We start from the raw sequence: 22,023 nt of genomic DNA, 5'->3' as shown, positions 1-22,023 counted from the left end.
TTGGAAAAAAAATATGTAAAATAACTAAAAACTTGTTGAAAAATAAACAAGTGATTCAATTATAAATAAAGATTTCTACACATAGAAGTAATCATCAACTTAAAGTGCCCTCTTTGGGGATTGTAATAGAGATCCATCTGGATTCAGGAACTTAATTCTAAACATTTCTTCACAAAAAAAGAAATCTTTAACATCAATATTTATGGAACATGTCTACAAAAAATCTAGCTGTCAACACTGAATATTGCATTGTTGCATTTCTTTTCACAGTTCTTTTTGACAGACATTTTAGTGAGGGTCAAACCATCATGGCATGGGGGGAAACTCTGGGTTTATGGTAATGAATGGAATAGCCTACTTAATTTGATGTTCAGTTTATGAACTTACATTACATTACATACCCCCAGGGTACCATTTGAGAACCACTGCTTTACAGCATGGTACACCTTGCACAGCTCTGCAGCAGTTATCTTGTCATCCAGGGGCGACGAAACTTCATGAAAAAATGTCCTCATTGAAGAGGTACCTGCCGCATGTTTATTACTTTTATGTTTATCCGTACCCGCATGCCGTTCAATTGCAGCTTTCCCCTGACTACTTACGTCGACATCACATCGACAAAGTGTGCAGAAGCCATGGAATGAGTCTTGGCTGCTTTTCGTTATAAATTCGTGCTCTTTTATCCATTCATAATTAAACGAGGTCTTGCGTTTTGGCATGATGCTAACTTTCTGTCAATGTTATGCCGCAGCAGCACCAGAGGTGGGTAGAGTAGCCAGAAATTGTACTCAAGTAAGAGTACTGTTACTTTAGAGATTTATTACTCAAGTAAAAGTCACCCAAATATTTACTTGAGTAAAAGTAAAAAGTATGTTGTAAAAAAACTACTCAAGTACTGAGTAACTGATGAGTAACATACACACACATATCATATATATATATATATATATATATATATATATATATATATATATATATATATATATATATATATATATATATATATGTGTGTGTGTATATATATATATATATATATATGTATATATACACACACATATATATATATATATATATATATATATATATATATACATACATACATTGATATATACAGTATATAATTTATATCTATTTTTTTTTGCCGTTTTTGTTTACATGTTAATAGTGTTTTAATGAATATACATGCATGTTTAACACATATAGATTCCTTTCTTTCACGAAGACAAGAATATAAGTTGGTGTATTACCTGATTCTGATGACTTGCATTGATTGTAATCAGACAGTATAGTGATGACAAACGTCCACGTTTTCAAATGGAGGAGAAAAAAAGTTCCTCCTTTCTGTCTAATACCACATGAAAGTGGTTGGTTTTTGGCATCTTATATGTCCAGCTTCCATATTCGTTTTTATACACTTTACAATAAATACATTGGCGGCAAACTCTGTAGCTTGCTAGCTTGTTTGCGCAGGCTTTCGGACACTCTTATTTTGAAAGCGCAGGCGCGATGGAGCGGCACTTTTATTGTGAAGACAGGAACTGTGCAGTCAGTCTTTAGGCTTTTGACGGGGCGTAAAAAATTGTCTTTTTTCCTTCACACTTTTGATTGATTGATTGGAACTTGTATTAGTAGATTACACAGTACAGTACATATTCCGTACAATTGACCACTAAATGGTAACACCCCAATAAGTTTTTCAACTTGTTTAAGTCAGGTCATGTGACCCCTGGCTCTGTTTGATTGGTCCAACGTCACCAGTGACTGCATCTGATTGGTGGAACGGAGTGAACGTCACCAGTGACTGTATTTGTTGAAACGCAGGCACTATGAAGGTCTGTCTGACAGACCAAAACAAACAAAGCGTGCATTAACAGATCGATAAAAATTAGTAGCGAGTAGCGAGCTGAATGTAGATAAAAGTAGCGGAGTAAAAGTAGCATTTCTTCTCTATAAATATACTCAAGTAAAAGTAAAAGTATGTTGCATTAAAACTACTCTTAGAAGTACAATTTATCCCAAAAGTTACTCAAGTAGATGTAACGGAGTAAATGTAGCGCGTTACTACCCACCTCTGAGCAGCACATGGACCCTTGTTTACTTTTTTAACCAATGATAAGCAGATTTGTATCCGACACCGCTCTTAGCCAATCATTTGATACGTTACTGCGTTGGGGGCATTTTTTACGGTCTTTGATTGGCTATCGCGCTGCAGCCCAGCAAAGATGAAAAAACTCTGCTCTTCAAGCCTAGTGCCTCAAAAGGAGGACAAATACGTGTCCGGCTTGAAGCTGCGCCGGACGCCGGACAGGGCATTAAAAATCCGGACTGTCCGACCTAAATCCAGACACCTGGTCACCCTAGGCTAGCTGTATGTACATATTGCAGCATTATGCCTCATTTGTAGGTATATTTGAGCTAATGTAATTTCCTTTACTTATGTCCGATGTGTGTTTAATTTATATTTGCATGTCTCATGACCAGAGGTGTGGACTCGAGTCACATGACTTGGACTCGAGTCAGACTCGAGTCATGAATTTGATGACTTTAGACTCGACTTGACAAAATGTAAAAAGACTTGCAACTCGACTTAGACTTTAACATCAATGACTTGTGACTTCACTTGGACTTGAGCCTTTTGAATTGACATGACTTGACATGACTTGCTACTTTCCCCAAAACCCAAAGATGAAAAAGTTATTCGGGAGTGCTCCGTATTTTGCATTGTGTACTTGTCTATCAGCGTTGCGTGTGTCAGCTGGTGTGGTCTCAGTACAACAGCCAATCAAATTAGATCTACTTTGTTTTCATCACACAGCATTCATCCAATCAAATTGCAGGACAACCAACGAAGAAGACATGTCCAAACCACACGCCAGTGAACAAAAAATGATACCTAAAATAATTTTGTTTGGGTATAAAAATTACGAGGTGGTCAACACAAAACGGTTTGCTGTATGCAACACATGCGGTTCGAAAATTACTGATGGAGAGGCAACAACTTCCAACTTCGTCCGGCATTTGAAGTTGCAAAAAGAACGGTAAGTTTTGAATGTAAGATAACGTTTATTGGCTAAGTAACGTGACTTTTATTTGCTGTGTAGTTAAATCAGTGAGGCTGTAAACTCACTGCTAACGTTATAACGTTATTGCAAACACGGGAATCTGTTGCAGTTCACTACCTTATTCATACTTTTTGTTCAGTGATTTTTTTTTAAGCAGGGTTACGTTAGTCAATATATCACACGTAACGTTAGACGGCGGTCAGCAGCACCGCGTATTTTAGCCACCTAAAAAAAGACAAAAATAGTAAAATAAAGGTCAGTTAAAATGTATACTATATTATGAATATGTGTACCGTTTTAGCTAGCTTTCTGACATACTGTTGGTTGTTTACCTCAGTGGTCCCCAACCACCGGGCCGCGGCCCGGTACTGGTCCGTGGATCGATTGGTATCGGGCCGCACAAGAATTTTTTTTTTTTTTTTTTTTTTTTTTAATTAAATCAACATAAAAAACACAAGATACACTTACAAGTAGTGCACCAACCCAAAACAACTCTCTCCCCCCTTTTGTTCTGGGCATTGAACATGAAGACTCTTCCTTCACTGTTCCGAGTGGCCATGAGAGTCTTGGCAGTGCCTGCCTCCAGTGCTCCAGTGGAGCGAGTTTTCAGCCATGGTGGCATCATACTACGCCCCCATCGTGCACAAATGACTGACAGACTCTTGACTAATTTGGTCTTTTGCAAATGCAATGCAGCATAGGGCCCTGACATATAAAAAGTACAACTTTTTTGTTATGTTCACGTACATGTCATGTTTTTTCAATGTTAACACTTTTGTACAAATAAGTACATTTGCACTTTTTTTTCAATGTGTTTGTTCTGTAAAGGAATGAGTTAATGTTTAAAATGACTGGTTAATAGTGCTATTATAAAGTGCAATGTCAGCACAATTTTCTTTCCTGCAATTTAAAATGCACTTGTTTTAATAAATAAATACAGCGTTTGAAAAGCATACACAATCTGTGTTAATATATTAGTCTGTGGTTAAAAGGACTTGAAAGGACTCGAAGCTCAAAATGCAGGACTTAGGACTTGACTTGAGACTTTCCAGTCTTGACTTTGGACTTGACTCGGGGCTTGCCTGTCTTGACTCGGGACTTGACTCGGACTTGAGGGCAAAGACTTGAGACTTACTTGTGACTTGCAAAACAATGACTTGGTCCCACCTCTGCTCATGACACATTATCTGTATGTAATATTGGCTGCATTTCTCATAGTTGTTAGTGTGCCACGTTGTTACAGACCACAGCAAACGTTACCCAGCTTGCAAAGGTTGTAATAAATCCATTAGAAGAAGACAGCCTGCCGTTTCCTTTAACTTGGACACACACATCTATACCTTTGGCCATTAAAAGCCACTAATTTCCAGGAGTTATCTCATCCTGTGAGAAACCTCCATTTTACCAATGTATTCCAATGTTGCAAAAATGTGTAGAATAAATATTACATTTCAACATTTCTGTCAACGAAGATTTGCGTCAGCCTGCGACACATAGTCATTTTGATAGTAGGCTAATATAACTAATATAGACACTTACGTCATGTGTTGCCTTCATTATAACAATTATATAAGGCTTTTCATTTTTTGCGGCTCCAGACAGATTTGTTTTTTGTATTTTTGGACCAATATGGCTCTTTCAACATTTTGGGTGGCCGACCCCTGACCTAACTATTATAGTTTTTATGTTATTTAGGTTTTATCGCTCATAACCGAACGTTTTGGACAAAACGAGGGAGATTTGAGGAGAACATTGTGCTGCAATTTTTGTTGGCTGTTATAGTTTACATGTTAACGTTTTTACTTTTTATGTAATTAACTTTTTATAACCAGCCCCTCTCACCTCGTCAAAGTCTCACCTCGCTTTTTCCCCATTTTTTTTAATCTAACTATTATAGTTTTTATATTGTGGAGCTGATTACAAATAATAACAGGTTAATAACATAAAAACTATACAACGTTAACATAAAAAACTACAGACCAAAATATTTTGCAGCACAAACAAATGGGACAAGTTTGGGGAGATTTTGACACGGTCTAGGGCACAGGTGTCAAACTCAAGGCCCGGGGGCCAGATCTGGCCCGCCACATCATTGTATGTGGCCCGCAAAAGCCTGGGGAAAATGTGTGTTAATAAAATACTTCTTTTTTTTTTTTTTTTTTACTAAATGCAAATAATTATTTCGATATTGACAGGAAAAAATGCGTATCTTCTAAACATTATCTAATCATGCCAAATATGACATTATTATATAGTGTCTTACAAAAATATGTTAGTAAAGATAACATTAGTTTGTACATGAAAAATCTAATAATGGAGTGCATAGGCAATGGTGTAATAACATGAGGTGATTACTCGTACACACTTATATCAATGCTGTCAAATATTTATGAAAAAAAATAAAAATCTGATAAATTAGAATTTTGATTAATCACAGGTTATTGCATCATTTTAATCAAGTTAAAAAAAGTGGCCCTCTGAAGGGTCCATCAATGAAAACAAGTTTGACACCCCTGTGGCTGGTTATGAATAAAAACACGTTATGAACAAAAAGTATAAAATGTTAACATAAAAGCTATAATGGTTAGACAAAAATTGTTTGCAGCACACTTCCAGGAGCGCGTCAGTCCTGCTGCAGCCGGCAGCTGCAATCAATCACCAGCAATCAGCGCACCTGTGGTTGATCAGAGGTCCTGCCTCTTGGATCTCGACCTCCCGCCTGGACACGGACCTTTTTGACGCCTGGCTATGCCCCCCAACCCCCCGGACTACCTGCCTGTCTCACGGACATTCGAGCATGCCTTTCCCCTCCGGGACTTCCAACCCTCGCTCAACACTCCTGGTAACACACAACGGCAGCTGCAATCAATCACCAGCAATCAGCGCATCTGTGGTTGATCAGAGGTCCTGCCTTCAAAAGCCTGCACAACCTGCTATCCCGTGCCAGAACGTAGTCATCTGTTCGAGTACCGTAAGCGATCATGTAGCTCTCTGCAACCTTGCTCTCTCTGTGTGTTCTTCACCGTCGTGTTTGATTGGTCTCGTGTCTTCCTTGTCGTCCTTTCTGCAGTCTGCCTTCGTTCCACGTGAAGAGCTGTGCGTCTCGTCTCCCCTGTGTTTTTTCCCCCTCTGGTTCTCTGGCTTGCCCCTTGGATCTCGACCTCCCGCCTGGACACAGACCTTTTTGACGCCTCGCTATACATCCCCCCCCTCCCCCGGACTACCTGCCTGTCTCACGGACATTCGAGCATGCCTTTCCCCTCCGGGACTTCCAACCATCGCTCAACACTCCTGGTAACACACAATGGCAGCTGCAATCAATCACCAGCAATCAGCGCACCTGTGGTTGATCAGAGGTCCTGCCTTCAAAAGCCTGCACAACCTGCTATCCCGTGCCAGAACATAGTCATCTGTTCGAGTACCGTAAGCGATCATGTAGCTCTCTGCAACCTTGCTCTCTCTGTGTGTTCTTCACCGTCGTGTTTGATTGGTCTCGTGTCTTCCTTGTCGTCCTTCCTGCAGTCTGCCTTCGTTCCATGTGACGAGCTGTGCGTCTCGTCTCCCCTGTGTTTTTTCCCCCTCTGGTTCTCTGGCTTGCCCCTTGGATCTCGACCTCCCGCCTGGACACGGACCTTTTTGACGCCTCGCTATGCCCCCCAACCCCCCGGACTACCTGCCTGTCTCACGGACATTCGAGCATGCCTTTCCCCTCCGGGACTTCCAACCCTCGCTCAACACTCCTGGTAACACACAACGGCAGCTGCAATCAATCACCAGCAATCAGCGCACCTGTGGTTGATCAGAGGTCCTGCCTTCAAAAGCCTGCACAACCTGCTATCCCGTGCCAGAACGTAGTCATCTGTTCGAGTACCGTAAGCGATCATGTAGCTCTCTGCAACCTTGCTCTCTCTGTGTGTTCTCCACCGTCGTGTTTGATTGGTCTCGTGTCTTCCTTGTCGTCCTTCCTGCAGTCTGCCTTCGTTCCACGTGACGAGCAGTGCGTCTCGTCTCCCCTGTGTTTTTTCCCCCTCTGGTTCTCTGGCTTGCCCCTTGGTTCTCGACCTCCCGCCTGGACACGGACCTTTTTGACGCCTCGCTATGCCCCCCAACCCCCCGGACTACCTGCATGTCTCACGGACATTCGAGCATGCCTTTCCCCTCCGGGACTTCCAACCCTCGCTCAACACTCCTGGTAACACACAACAGTTAATTCACACATAGTTGCGCACTATACACACTCTTGGATTTAGTCACACTCCATACCATTGTTTATTAATATTATTATTTGTTATTTATATATATAAATAAAGTGATTATATATAAATAAATCATAGAGCTAAATACGACTCCCTTGTTGTCTGTGCCGTCAACTCCCCCTGTACACAACAAAAATAGACAAAAAATGTTTGCAGCACAAACAAATTGAATATGTTTGAGGTTTTGACAATGGGGGGGGGGGGGGGGGGCTAAACAATGTTACTAGTCAAAAAAAATAATTTTCAAATAAATCAAAAACTGTAAATTTTTACAGCAGAAATGACTGGCAGTGTTATTTCAATATTTGAAATAAGTGGGCCAACTTCACACAAGTGCTTCCCAGTTTCTTTCTATATGTTCTTCCTCAGGAGGGAAAAAATATTAGTTCCAAGAACAAACTATTCCTTTTATCTCACAAAGAGTCGGCTTTAAAAAGAAACAAAAACCGAGAACAAAACACTAAGAATACTTTATTGCGTCAGCATCTGTGAGAAAGTCCTCTTGTTAACAGGTTGAATGACTACAGTTAACACTTGAAAAGAGTATGTACAGCAATATTAACACGTAGAATTAGAAACATCTTTAAAACTGCTCCTTGCACAGCTCTGCTCTACAGCCTAACAGTTCATCTTCTCCCTCGGCAGATATCTTCTCAGGCGACGACTCAACGGTCATACCCAGAGGCATGTTGTTGTAACAAAAAGGTATTTAGAATGTTGGAAATGTGACGGTGTTCCTTCCTCAAACCAACATAGCGAACCTACAGTCGTGGTCAAAAGTTTACATACACTTGTAAAGAACATAATGTCATGGCTGTCTTGAGTTTCCAATCATTTCTACAACTCTTTTTTTTTTTTTTTGGAAAGAGTGATTGGAGCACATACTTGTTTGTCACAAAAAACATTCATGAAGTTTGGTTCTTTTATGAATTTATTATGAGTCTACTGAAAATGTGAGCAAATCTGCTGGGTCAAAAGTATACATACAGCAATGGTTACATGTCCCTTGGCAAGTTTCACTGCAATAAGGCGCTTTTGGTAGCCATCCACAAGCTTCTGTTTGAATTTTTGACCACTCCTCTTGACAAAATTGGTGCCGTTAAGTCAGGACTTTGGGAAGGCCATTCCAAAACCTTAATGCTAGCCTGATTTAGCCATTCCTTTACCACTTTTGACGTGTGTTTGGGGTCATTGTTGTGTTGGAATACATAACTTTCCTCCAGAAGGTCTTATCTTTGTCCATGTGATGTCAGATGAAACAAAAATTGAGCTGTTTGGCCACAATACCCAGCAATATGTTTGGAGGAGAAAAGGTGAGGCCTTTAATCCCAGGAACACCAAACCTACCGTCAAGCATGGTGGTGGTAGTATTATGCTCTGGGCCTGTTTTGCTGCCAATGGAATTGGTGCTTTAAATGGGACAATGAAAAAGGAGGATTACCTCCAAATTCTTCAGGACAACCTAAAATCATCAGCCCGGAGGTTGGGTCTTGGGCGCAGTTGGGTGTTCCAACAGGACAATGACCCCAACTGCACGTCAAAAGTGGTAAATGAATGGATAAATCAGGCTAGAATTAAGGTTTTAGAATGGCCTTCCCAAAGTCCTGACTTAAACGTGTGGACAATGCTGAAGAAACAAGTCCATGTCAGAAAACCAACACATTTAGCTGAGCTGCACCAATTTTGTCAAGAGGAGTGGTCAAAAATTCAACCAGAAGCTTGTGGATGGCTACCAAAAGCGCCTTATTGCAGTGAAACTTGCCAAGGGACATGTAAGCAAATATTAACATTGCTGTATGTATACTTTTGACCCAGCACATTTTCAGTAGACCCATAATAAATTCATAAAAGAACCCAATTTCATGAATGTTTTTTGTGACCAACAAGTATGTGAGGAGACTGAGGGGCTTTCAGGTTGATAGGACACTGATGATGTTCTATTCATCTTGTATCGAGTCTATTTTAACTTATTCTATCACTTCCTGGTTTGGTAACCTCAGTGTGGCCAGTAAAAACAGACTGGGTGTGCCAAAAGACCATAGGCAATAACTTGAACCCCCTGAACCAGATCTATCAGGCCAGAGTCATCCAGAAGGCAAAGGCCATTCTGGTCAACCCTCAGCACCCTCTCTTCTCAGAGTTTAGACTCTTACCCTCAGGATGCAAGTTCGCCCCGAGTAATAGAAAGGCCAAAAACAACAGATACATAAGATCCTTTGTTCCCTCAGCTGTTGCCTTTATAAATGAGATTCTTAAACAAGCTTAGCTGCTATGCAGTCACTTTAGTGGGAAGCGACGTGTGACGATTAGTTTTTATTGTTTTACAAATGTTTTTAGTTTTTAGCTCAATGCCTTCATGATGTATGTTGTATGTATTTTATGTATTTGTACCTTGTTTTACTGTTGTACCTTGTTTTTTACTGTTGTACCTCGTTTTTACTGTTGAACCTTGTTTTTACTGTTGTACCTTGTTTTTACTGTTGTACCTTGTTTTTACTGTTGTACCTCGTTTTTTACTGTTGTACCTCGTTTTTACTGTTGTACCTTGTTTTTACTGTTGTACCTCGTTTTACTGTTGTACCTTGTTTTTACTGTTCCTTGTTTTTACTGTTCCTTGTTTTTACTGTTGTACCTTGTTTTTTTACTGTTGTACCTCGTTTTTACTGTTGAACCTTGTTTTTACTGTTGTACCTTGTTTTACTGTTGTACCTTGTTTTTACTGTTGTACCTTGTTTTTACTGTTGTACTGTTGTACCTTGTTTTTTACTGTTGTACCTTGTTTTTTACTGTTTACTGTTGTACCTTGTTTTTTACTGTTGTACCTTGTTTTTTACTGTTGTACCTCGTTTTTACTGTTGAACCTTGTTTTTTTACTGACTACTGCTGCAAACCAAATTGCCCCTCGGGGACAATAAAGATTTTTTAAGTCTAAGTCTCCAATCACTCTATCACAAAAAAAATAAAGAGTTGTAGAAATTATTGGAAACTCAAGACCGCCATGACATTATGTTCTTTACAAGTGTATGTAAACCTTTGACCAGGACTGTAGGTAGGGCAGAGCAAGGTGACAAAGTGCCTTGCTGAGTACCAGGAATGTAGAAAAAAGAATCATAATAGGATAAAAGGTGAGGTGAACACTACTCGTCCGGCAGGTGAATTCTGTAACAAGTATTTCTGTGTACTTAGTACCACTAACACCAATCAGTACACCTACGGAAAAAAAGACCTTCGGGTCAGTGAGCGTGATTTCAATGTCTTGCGGCCGAGGGTGGAAACGCGCGTCGGGAGAAAGGCGACACATTTCACCACGAGCACAGTCGCGCTGAGGTAGGCGGCAGCAGCAATCTGGGAATCGAACTCACGGGCAATGTGGACGTACAAACGGCGTGTGAGCGGATTTCCAAACCGGACGTTTTCTGGCGACGCTCGGCGGCTGTGATCCGCTACTGACACACGACGTGATTGACAAGCAACAAACACACACACACACACACACACTTGCAGACACACCACAGAGCAGCAACAAGCTAATCCGAAGAATGAAGATGGCCGCAGCACTTCTGTATGTCAGTCGTATTATTCCAAATGGTCAGATTCCTGGGCCGACGTCAGTCTTCAGTCAGATAATAAAAAGGTAAAAAAAAAAAAGTCCTAAAAGTCATGTCTATCTTCAGTGCTCTGCAGCATGAGGGTCCACCCAGCAGGGGGGCACAAGTCTCCACTCCCACACTTTTGACTGTCCTCTGTCACAAGTCGGTGACTTTGTTCTCCACGGCCGCGGCGATCTGTTGGAGTCTGTAGCCCAGCTGCATCTTCTGGGCCGTGGGGTCCTCCTCCAGCGCCGTGATGATCTGTGGGCGAGACCACGCCTCATCGTCAGCTTCATGGCAAAAGGGAGATTTGTAGTCCTTTCACGAACACGACTAACGCGGGGATGTTCAACTCAATTTTTTTGGGTGGGGGGCCACATTTGAGGTCCGCACTCCACACTGCAAAAACTGAAATATAAATAAGATTAAATATCTCAAATAAGGGTGATATTTGCTTATTTTCTGTCTGATAAGAAAATTCTTCTCACTAAGCAGATTTTACGTTAGAGTTTTAAGGGTTTTGGTCCTAAATGATCTCAGTAAGATATTACAGCTTGTTGCTGAGATTTGATGACTTATAATAAGTCATGCTTGAAACTAGAATATCAACACGAAAACTATTCAAAACTATTTGAAATGTGGACTCGTCAGACCACAGAACACTTTTCCACTTTGCATCAGTCCAACTTAGATGAGCTCGGACCCTTCGAAGCCGGCGGCGTTTCTGGATGTTGTTGATAAATGGCTTTGGCTTTGCATAGTAGAGTTTTAATTGTTGTTCCTGAGTCCATGTGGTGATATCCTTTACACACCGATGACGCTTTTTGATGCAGTACCGCCTGAGGGATCAAAGGGCCGTAATATCATCGCTTACGTGCAGTGATTTCTCCAGATTCTCTGAACCTTTTGATGATATTACAGACCTTAGAAGATGAAATCCCTAAATTCCTTGCAATAGCTCGTTGAGAAATGTTGTTCTTAAACTGTTGGACAATTTGCTCACGCATTTGTTCACAATGTGGTGACCCTCGCCCCATCCTTGTTTGTGAATGGCTGAGCATTTCATGGAAGCTGTTTTTATACCCAATCATGGCACCCACCTGTTCCCAATTAGCCTGTTCACCTGTGGGATGTTCCAAATAAGTGTTTCATGAGCATTCCTCAACTTTCTCAGTCTTTTTTGCCACTCGTGCCAGCTTTTTTTAAGCATTATGCAGGTATCAAATTCCAAATGAGCTAATATTTGCAAAAAATAACAATGTTTTCCATTTGGAACATTAAATATCTTGTCTTTGCAGTCTATTCAATTGAATATAAGTTGAAAAGGATTTGCAAATCATTGTATTCTGTTTTTATTTACCATTTACACAACGTGCCAACTTCACTGGTTTTGAGGTTTATAAATGGAGCATTTGCGCCTACGCTATAGGACGTGGGCGGGGCCTGGCGATAAACTATGACTGTCGGTCTGACAATCCGCCATAAAAATGTTCACGTTAATAACTGGGCCCGCAAGGTCAGGGGTCTCCTTTTTAAAGCTGTGCAGGGATTCCAATGTCAAACATGAAGCAATAAACGAGGGTTTGCTGAACACTCGTTTCTTTGTTAGCTAATAAGTAAATGTTTGTCCAGATAATTCAGCATTGCATTGCTTTTAGTAAGGGTGCTGGAAAAAAAACATGAATTTGCGATTCTTTATTGATTCTCAAACGACTCATAAAGGACCACCTCAAAAGGAGCATCAAACGTATTGCTAATGGCATTACTTGGCTTACTAATTACGAAAAAACGTAATGGCGTTAGTACGAACACTGGAAGGGACAATTTGCAAAAAGGATTTTCAGCTCTACCACAGGAAGTGGGAGGAGCTCTCACGCCAAATTTCTTCCCCCTACAACCCCCCCCCCCCTCCCCATTTACTTCCGGGGTCATTTCCTCTTACGTCATTTCCTCTGACGTCATTGACAGCGATCGATAGAATCCAAATCTCCTGAAAATGGTGGTGTCACTGAATGACATTTGTCTTTATCTTTCCCAGGGGACTTATGTCAAACACCAGCAGGCTTCGAAAAATTCCAGGCGGAGTGTTAGGGAAAATTTAAGGCAGAGTGTTAGGGCCGCTGCTGGGAACTTCTGTCTTCGTGGTAACGTGCAAAAAATATTAATTAATATATAATACTGTTAAATGTCTGTACTTTAAATCAACATTATTGTTGAAACCATTTCACTACAATATTGTGTGTGCTGCTGTCCTGTGTCAAAGTCGAAGTGTTATCGATCACTGTCAATGACGTAAGAGGAAATGACGTAAATAAGAGGAAATGACGTAAGAGAAAATGACCCCGGAAGTAAATGGGGGGGGGTTTGTAGGGGGAAGAAATTTGGCGTGACAGAGCCTTTATGCTTGTCTCCGCAGCATGAAACTTGAATAAGGTCAACAAACTTTGATTGCAATCGGTGTGTGTGTGTGATGAAGAGGACAGTGCTACCTAGCATATTTATTATTATAAATATTATTATTATTCATTAGCCACACAGCAGTTGTGTCACTCATTTTTAAAACTAATGCACTTCACATCTTCACTTTTTACAGAAACAATATGGGCTCTTATGTTACATACTCTGTATATACTGTACACTGTGAGTACCTGATCGTAGTATTTGTTGATGTACTTGTACAGCTCATGCAGTGCCACCAAGTAGTTGAGTTCTCCAGAATAGTTCTGAAACAAGCAGTCAGAGTCACAGAACCATAGAATTAGGATCAGAGAGTGTGGACAATTGATGTCTTATGTCAACTACATAAGTCATATCAATAAATATACATAAAACAAGTTATTCAGTGTACAGAAGAAGAAGTATATATATATATATATATATATATATATATATATATATATATATATATATATATATATATATATATATATATATATATATATATATATTTATATATATATATATACATATATATATATATACATATACACACAGATATGCACCATGACTCACCTGCAAAGGTTCATGATATAAAGATACCAAAGACTTTTTAATCGTCACCGACAGAGAAGTACTCATTTAACAACATCTTTAGCTATGCTAGTGTTGCTAACATACAGTAGGTGTCCTCCTGTCCTACTTATCAATGTTACATTGTTGTATATGTGCACAATTACAGCCTATAATTCATTATAGTGCTTGTTTGAGCCCCATTGGAAAAATATACACAATGGATTTTAAAAAAACAATTTCACTGGATACACTTACTTTTTTTTTAATTTAGAAAATAAATTCCACTGGAAATTATTTTGAAAATCAATTTGTCTGGAAGTGATTATATTATTTTATTTTTTTAAATAAATTTCAGTGACGCACTTATTGGAATTTTTTTTTTACTGGAGGCGCTAATGTGATTTTATTTAGAAAATTTAATCCCTCGTAAGTGATTGAAGTATTTTTTTTTGGAAAATACTACACTGGACAAGATTTTATTTTGGAAATCTACTTCACTGGAAGTCCCAATGTGATTTTGTTTTGAAAATCAATTCCAATGGAAGTGCTTAGGTGATTTTACTTTGGAAATCAATTTCACTGTACATTCTTTCATGATTTTATTTTTTAAATACATTTTACTGGAAGTGCTTCCGTAATTTTATTCTAAAAATCCATTCTATTGGATATGCTTGTGGGATTTCATTTTGAAAATCAGTTTCACTGGAAGTGCTTACATGATTTATTTTGGAAATCGATTTCACTGGATGTACTAAATATGTACTAATGTGACTTTATTTTGAAAATCAACTCCACTGGCAGTATTTAAAGGACTTTATTTTGAGAATCAATTCCTGCTGACATAATTATATTTTGGAAAACAATTTCACTGGATGTACTTATAAGGACTTCATTTAAAAAAAAAAAATATTCCACTGAAAGCGCTTATGTGAGTTTATTCTGAAAATCAATTTCACTGGAGGTAATTATAGAACTTTATTTCAAAAATCGATTTCAACTGAGTTACTGAAAGGACTATTTAAATGAAGAACAATTGTGGTGTTTATGGGACTTTATTTTGAAACTCAATTCCACTGTAGGTGTTTATGGAATATTTATTTTAAAAATCAATTCCACTGCACATGCTTTACTTGGACAATTGATTCTACTCAAGGTGTTTATAAGACTGTATTTTAAAAATATATTCCACAGGAGAAACTGATGTGATTCAATTTAGAAAATCAATTCCACTGGAAGTACTTGTAAGATTTTATTTTGAAAATAAATTACACTACACATGCTTGAGGCGTTTAACTAGGAAATGTATTTCACTTGGAGTGTCCACGTGATTTTATTTTGGAAATCAAGTGCCTGCGTGATTTTATTTTAAATGTCAATTCCACTGGACGTGCATGTGGGATTTTATTTTGAAAATCAATTCAGCTTTTGTAATTTTACTTTGAAAATCAATTCAGCTTTTGTAATTTTACTTTGAAAATCAGTTCTCCTGGGGGTGCTTGTAGGACTTTATTTTAAATATATATTCCACAGGATGTGCTTCTGCGATATTAGTTGCACTGGAAGAGTTTATGGGATTATACCTCAGAAATCAATTTCACTGGCTGTGATTATAGTATTTTATTTTGAAAATCCATTTCACTGTTAGTGCATATGGCATTTTTGTACTGGAAATCAATTCAGGTTGAAATGTTCCTCAAAGAACAATCCTGCTTTTAAGATGAGGATGTATTTAGAAGTGTTTTGTTGGACTTTAGAGGTTGAAGGAAGGTTGCATTTAAAGACTACTTTATAATCAATGCACACGTCTCAGGTGTGTCGTCAGAGCAGGAAGTTGAGTTGAGCTAAATGTTTCTACTTGCCCTGGAAAGTTCGGCCAGAGCAGAGTTCATCTCCTGGTCGCTGGCTGAGATGGTCTGCCTGATGTCAGCGTAGTACCTGCAGAAACGTTTAAGCACGTTACCACTGAGAAGTACACTGTCAGGGTGTTGTACTTCATATGGTGAGTATGCAGTGATAAGCGCCATCTTGGCTACCTGGCGGAAGGGGAGGGTGTTCCTGAAGGTGAAAGGTGTGAGTGGTTGGCTTGTGCATGCAAATTAGCATAATTCAATAATAATATTATTAATTATGAATACTTTGGAGTCCATTCAAGTACCGTATTTTTCCGACTATAAGGCGCACTTAAAATCCTTTAGTTTTCTCAAAAATCGACAGTGCGCCTTATAACCCGGTGCGCCTAATGTACGGAATGAATCTGGTTGTGCTTACCGACCTCGAATGAATTTTATTTGGTACATGGTGTAATGGTAAGTGTTATTATGACAATGACAATAAAGGAATTGATTGATTGATTTGTAATGGTAAGTGTGACCAGTAGATGACGATACTCCCAGAGATGAGTGCCATGTACACAACTCGCTGCCTAAAGCGAGTACATAACATCCTAAAGGACAGATACCACCCAGCACATGGCCTCTTCAACCTGCTACCCTCTGGAAGGAGGTATAGATCGATTCACGTCAGAACCACCAGAATGTCTCACAGTCTGTATCCCCAGGCTGTGAGACTGCTAAACGAACAGCCTGCCCCTTTGCTGCCCCGGACCATCTTATTACCTCACTCTTCACCACCTCAATAATTGTGCTCTGGACATTGCATTGCTGCAACATCAACGTAACACCCATCAGACATCTGACAGTTCCCACCTCCACGCCCCTCTATTCGCAATCTTCTTGACAATACTAAACTGTAAACTATGGTCAACCTGCACTTCAATGCAGTTTCTATGCCGCTAGACAAAGCTCAAACAAAATCTCGTTGACATGTATGACTTAAGTGTTATTATGACAATGACAATAAAGGAATTGATTGATTGATTTGTAATGATAAGTGTGACCAGTAGATGGCAGTCACACATAAGAGATGCGCATAGACTGCAATATGACACCAGTAAACAACACCAAAACTTTAAATGTTCCATTGAAAATAAATAACTTTACACACGGCGCTCAAAAATCTGTCAAAACGTTTTAGTACGACTTTGAAGCTGCACCGCTTGATGGATTGTCGGCCCATTACGGCTACCGTAGTCAGAGATACAAGTATTATTATCGTGTGTACAAGGACCGCAAAATGGCAGCCATTAGCAGACATTATCTGGCGTTTTGTTTCAAAATATTATGCAAAACCAACTTTTCTTACCTTCTGGTGCCTGCTGATCTGTATTTGGGATCTGCATAAATCCTGAAAATGTATTTTCTTTCTTTCATTCTTTTTCTCTATCTTCTTGTTTTTGTTTCCGCTGTTGCCATTTCTAATATAAAGTAGTGCAAAGTTCTAACTTAAAGCTCGCCATGAAAGCGCTAAAACATTCCGGTGTAGTGAGTTTACATTATTCACCCAAGGAACTTTAGTTATTAGAGTTCCGGTCGGACGTTTTTTTACGGGACACATTTCCGGCGTTGTTGTTTCCGGATGAGAAGATGCTGCTCCATTATTGATTGAAGTAAAATCTGAATGTCATTAAAACAGTTAGCTCCATCTTTTGACACTTCTTCCACCCCCGTCCTTGCACGCTACACCGCTACAACAAAGATGACGGGGAGAAGACGCTGTCGTAGGTGAGCCACGTAAATAAGACCGCCCACAAAACGCCGCATCCTGAAGCGACTGTCAGAAAGCGACTTGAAGATGATCTGTAAAACATCATCTATGCAACATTTTGACCAAAGAACCACCATTACATGTTATGTAGACCACAAGGAGGTCTTTTATAGGAAAAAAGACCTGAATAGACCCGCTCATCGGCAGTGCGCCTTATAATCCGGTGCGCCCTATGGTCCGGAAAATACGGTATATAAGTATAGAGTTCTAGATGAAAAGTAATGTATCCCTAAAACCCCTGAGTATTTTTATTTTTCTAAACGAATGAAGTGCATCACATTTCGGTGGTGTCTTGTATGTTTTTATGATCGTTTCTAATTATGGGGTGGTTTCCATCTGCAACACTAAATATAGTCACTGCAGCCGAAGGTTGGAAATGAACATGACTGTTTTCAAAATAGCAGACTAGTAGTGTGCCAGACATTGGACAGGACCAGAACTTATGGGTTCAATAAGCAGGAGTGTTATGACATTACTGCAGCTTGCGTCTGTATTTGGGTTCCCACAGTCCCATATGAATGAGGCGAGGGCCTTTTTTGTTAATAAGGACCACACATTGGGGTAGACTAAAACAGTGGTGTCAAACTTGCGGCCCATCTACAAACCTCAAAACCAGTGAAGTTGGCACGTTGTGTAAATGGTAAATAAAAACAGAATACAATGATTTGCAAATCTTTTTCAACTTATATTCAATTGAATAGACTGCAAAGATAAGATACTTAACGTTCGAACTGGTAAACTTTGTTATTTTTTGCAAATATTAGCTCATTTGGAATTTGATGCCTAAGACATGTTTAAAAAAAGCTGGCACAAGTGGCAAAAAAGACTGAGAAAGTTGAGGGATGCTCATCAAACACTTATTTGGAACATCCCACAGTTGAACAGGCTAATTGGGAACAGGTGGGTGCCATGATTGGGTATAAAAGCAGCTTCCATGAAATGCTCAGTCATTCACAAACAAGGATGGGGCGAGGGTCACCACTTTGGGAACAAATGCGTGAGCAAATTGTCAAACAGTTTAAGAACAACATTTCTCAACGAGCTATTGCAAGGAATTTAGGGATTTCACCATCTACGGTCCGTAATATCATCAAAAGGTTCAGATACTTTGGAGGAATTACTGGACGTAAGCGATGATATTACGGACCTTCAATTCCCTCAGGCGGTACTGCATGAAAAAGCGACATCAGTGTGTAAAGGATGACACCGCATGGGCTCAGGAACACTTCAGAAAACCACTGTCAGTAACTACAGTTGGTCGCTACATCTGTAAGTGCAAGTTAAAACTCTACTATGCAAAGCGAAAGCCATTTATCAACAACACCCAGAAAAGCCGCCGGCTTCGCTGGGCCCGAGCTCATCTAAGATGGACTGATGCAAAGTGGAAAAGTGTTCTGTGGTTTGCGAGTCCACATTTCAAATTGTTTTTGGAAACTGTGGACGTTGTGTCCTCCGGACCAAAGAGGAAAAGAACCATCCGGATTGTTATAGGCGCAAAGTTCAAAAGCCAGCATCTGGTCTCCTGCTGGCCCCACTATGGACTGACTCTCACTACTATGTTAGATCCACTATGGACTGAACTCTCACAATATTATGCTAGATCCACTCGACATCCATTGCACCGGTCACCCGGGGGCGGGGGGGGGGGCTTGTCCCCACATCTGCGGTCCCCTCCAAGGTTTCTCATTGTCCCATTGGGTTGAGTTGTTCCTTGCCCTGATGTGGGATCTGAGCCGAGGATGTCGTTGTGGCTTGTGCAGCCCTTTGAGACATTCGTGATTTAGGGCTATATAAGTAAACATTGATCGATTGATTGATTGATGATCTGTGATGGTATGGGGGTGTATTAGGGCCCAAGGCATGGGTAACTTACACATCTGTGAAGGCACCATTAATGCTGAAAGGTACATACAGGTTTTGGAACAACATATGTTGCCATCCAAGCAACATTATCATGGACGCTCCTGCTTATTCCAGCAAGACAATGCCAAGCCACGTGTAACAACAGCGTGGCTTCATAGTAAAAGAGTGCGGGTACTAGACTGGCCTGCCTGTAGTCCAGACCTGTCACCCATTGAAAATGTGTGGCACATTATGAAGCCTAAAATACCACAACGGAGACCACCGGACTGTTGAACAACTTAAGCTGTACATTAAGCAAGAATGGGTAAGAATTCCACATGAAAAGCTTCAAAAATGTGTCTCCTCAGTTGCCAAACATTTACTGAGTGTTGTTAAAAGGAAAGGCCATGCAACACAGTGGTAAAAATGCCCCTGTGCCAACTTTTTTGCAATGTGTTGCTGCCATTAAATTCTAAGTTAATGATTATTTGCAAAAAAAAATTACGTTTCTCAGTTCGAACATTAAATATCTTGTCTTTGCAGTCCATTCAATTGAATATAAGTTGAGAAGGATTTGCAAATCATTGTAATCTGTTTTTATTTTCCATTTACACAACGTGCCAACTTCACTGGTTTTGGGTTTTGTGTATATGGGGAAAAAACTGAATGTTTACCCCTCGTTTCCACATTCCCTAGATTCAAACGCAGGGCAACAGGGGGTGGATGAATTCCCAAAGGGAGCACGTCTCGCCAGAACACTGGCTCTCGATGGAAAAGTGAGTTTGACACCCTTGCTCTACTGGAAAACACCGCCCCCTAGCGTTTTAGAAGGGTATTGCAAACACATGCTCTACGCACAAGTATAATCCTTTATTTAGTAAAGAGATGAAGAAGAAGGTAAATATTGTGATATTAGGTAAGTTTACTATGACAGTAATGGATTTGGGACAGTAATACACTGCCAACATTCACACTCTCATTAAGTACTTAAAGGTTGTTCTTTAGAAGCGAACAGAGTTGTATTTGTTCCTGATCTCCAACGTAAGAGGTTCAAATCTAACACGTAATACACATGTTGAAAAGTACTTTGTTTAAACACTGATGTCATCTCATACCTTTCTACCATCTGTTTGTAGCGCGGGATATCTCTGGCATACAGCAGCTTGTTGATAGGGGAATCCTGTTGAAAGACACCATTGTACGTTTAGTACATTTATTCAAGTATGTAATATATACACTTGAAGGATATAGAATAAAGTATATGCATTTGAAGTATATGGATTTAAGTATACACTTAAGTTTGTTTAGAGCAAGCATCAATTTGCTGTCATACCCGTCCCAGCTTGTGCTCAGCAATGGTGCAGGAGTCCATGAAGGTCTGGGCAATGACTGACAGCACCGCATCTACGTGGTCTGAAGCTTGCACGTCGAAGATGAACTGCGGGTTCTTCACAATGTTGATCCAGAAACGCAGTGGGAGACTGGAGATACACAACTTGGATTAAACAAGTACTTCTCATGCTGCGAGCTCAACTAAAATTTGACTTGAACAAGAACTACCAGAAAATACATAATAATAACTAGAAGAAGAAGAAACAAAAAAAGAATAAAGAAAATAGAAAAAGGAAGAAGGAGAAGAAACAGAACAAGAACATGATGAAGATGAAGAAAAAGAATGAGAATGAGGAGAAGGAAAAATGAAGAATAACGAGAAGAGTGAGGATAAAGAATAAAAACTAGGAGAACAAGAAGATGAAAAATAAAGGAGGATAAAGAACAACGAGAAAGAAAAATAAAGAATAAGATAGAAAAAGGAAGAAGTAGAAGAAACAGAACAAGAACATGAAGAAAAATAATGAGAATGAGGAGAAGGAAAAATGAAGAATAACGAGAAGCGTGAGGATAAAGAATAAAAACTAGCAGACCAAGAAGATGAAAAAGAAAGGAGGAAAAAGAACAACGAGAAAGAGAAAGAAAGAATAAGATAGCAAATAATAGGGAGAATAAAAATAAAAAAAGAAGACAGAAGAAGCAGAAGAAAAAAAATAAAAAGGAGAAGAAGAATAGGCAGAAGAAGAAGAACATGAATGATACGCATAACATGAAGACTAAGAACAGGCAGAACCAAAATTATAACAAATAAGAACAACAAAAGAAAACAAATAAGAGGCAGAAGAAGAAAAAGATAGAGAAGAAAGAGAAAAATAAGAAGAGGACATAGAATAAGAATAAGACAAAGAAGAAAGAGGAGACGAAGAAGAAGAGGACGAAAAAGAAGAAGACAGAGAAGAAGAAGACGGAGAATAAAAATTATAATACGAAGAAAGCGTAGATGAAGAAGGAGAAAAAGACAGAGTAGGAGAAGAAGGAGACGAAGAAGCAGAAGAATTTAAAAAAAGCAGTAACAATACACATAACATGAAGAAGAAGGGGTTGCAGCACAGGCGGAAGAAGAAGAAAAAGAAGGAGAAGAAGAAGATGAAGAAGAAGAAACCAAATGAAAAGAAAAAGAAGAAGACTGAGGAGAAAAAGAAGAAGACAGAGAATAAAATGAAAAAAGACAGACGAAAGAGAAGAAGAAGAAAGAGCAGAAGAAGA

The 22,023-nt window shown here is 39.5% G+C and overlaps 1 protein-coding gene across 4 annotated transcripts in view; it reads right to left on the bottom strand.

The window, feature by feature from the left end:
* Positions 1 to 9,033: 9,033 nt before the first annotated feature.
* plxnb1b (plexin b1b) overlaps positions 9,034 to 22,023 on the bottom strand; it is a 274,071-nt gene continuing 261,081 nt past the window's right edge. For 2 of the 4 annotated variants that reach the window (XM_061937833.2, XM_061937834.2), the window contains 5 exons: positions 20,759 to 20,906; positions 20,541 to 20,605; positions 15,780 to 15,855; positions 13,557 to 13,631; positions 9,035 to 11,169 (listed from right to left, as the gene is read on the bottom strand). In XM_061937833.2, coding sequence (XP_061793817.1) covers positions 11,065 to 11,169; positions 13,557 to 13,631; positions 15,780 to 15,855; positions 20,541 to 20,605; positions 20,759 to 20,906 — 469 coding nt within the window. In that variant the 3' untranslated portion in view covers positions 9,035 to 11,064. Of the gene's footprint in view, positions 11,170 to 13,556; positions 13,632 to 15,779; positions 15,856 to 20,540; positions 20,606 to 20,758; positions 20,907 to 22,023 lie in introns of all 4 variants that reach the window. The other 2 variants (XR_012050329.1, XM_061937835.2) reach the window with 2 other exon arrangements.

Source organism: Nerophis lumbriciformis, linkage group LG03 (assembly GCF_033978685.3).
Source record: "Nerophis lumbriciformis linkage group LG03, RoL_Nlum_v2.1, whole genome shotgun sequence".
NCBI lineage: Eukaryota > Metazoa > Chordata > Actinopteri > Syngnathiformes > Syngnathidae > Nerophis > Nerophis lumbriciformis.
The sequence above is the reverse complement of the archived record's forward strand: the minus strand, read 5'-3'. Positions and strand labels throughout refer to the sequence as shown.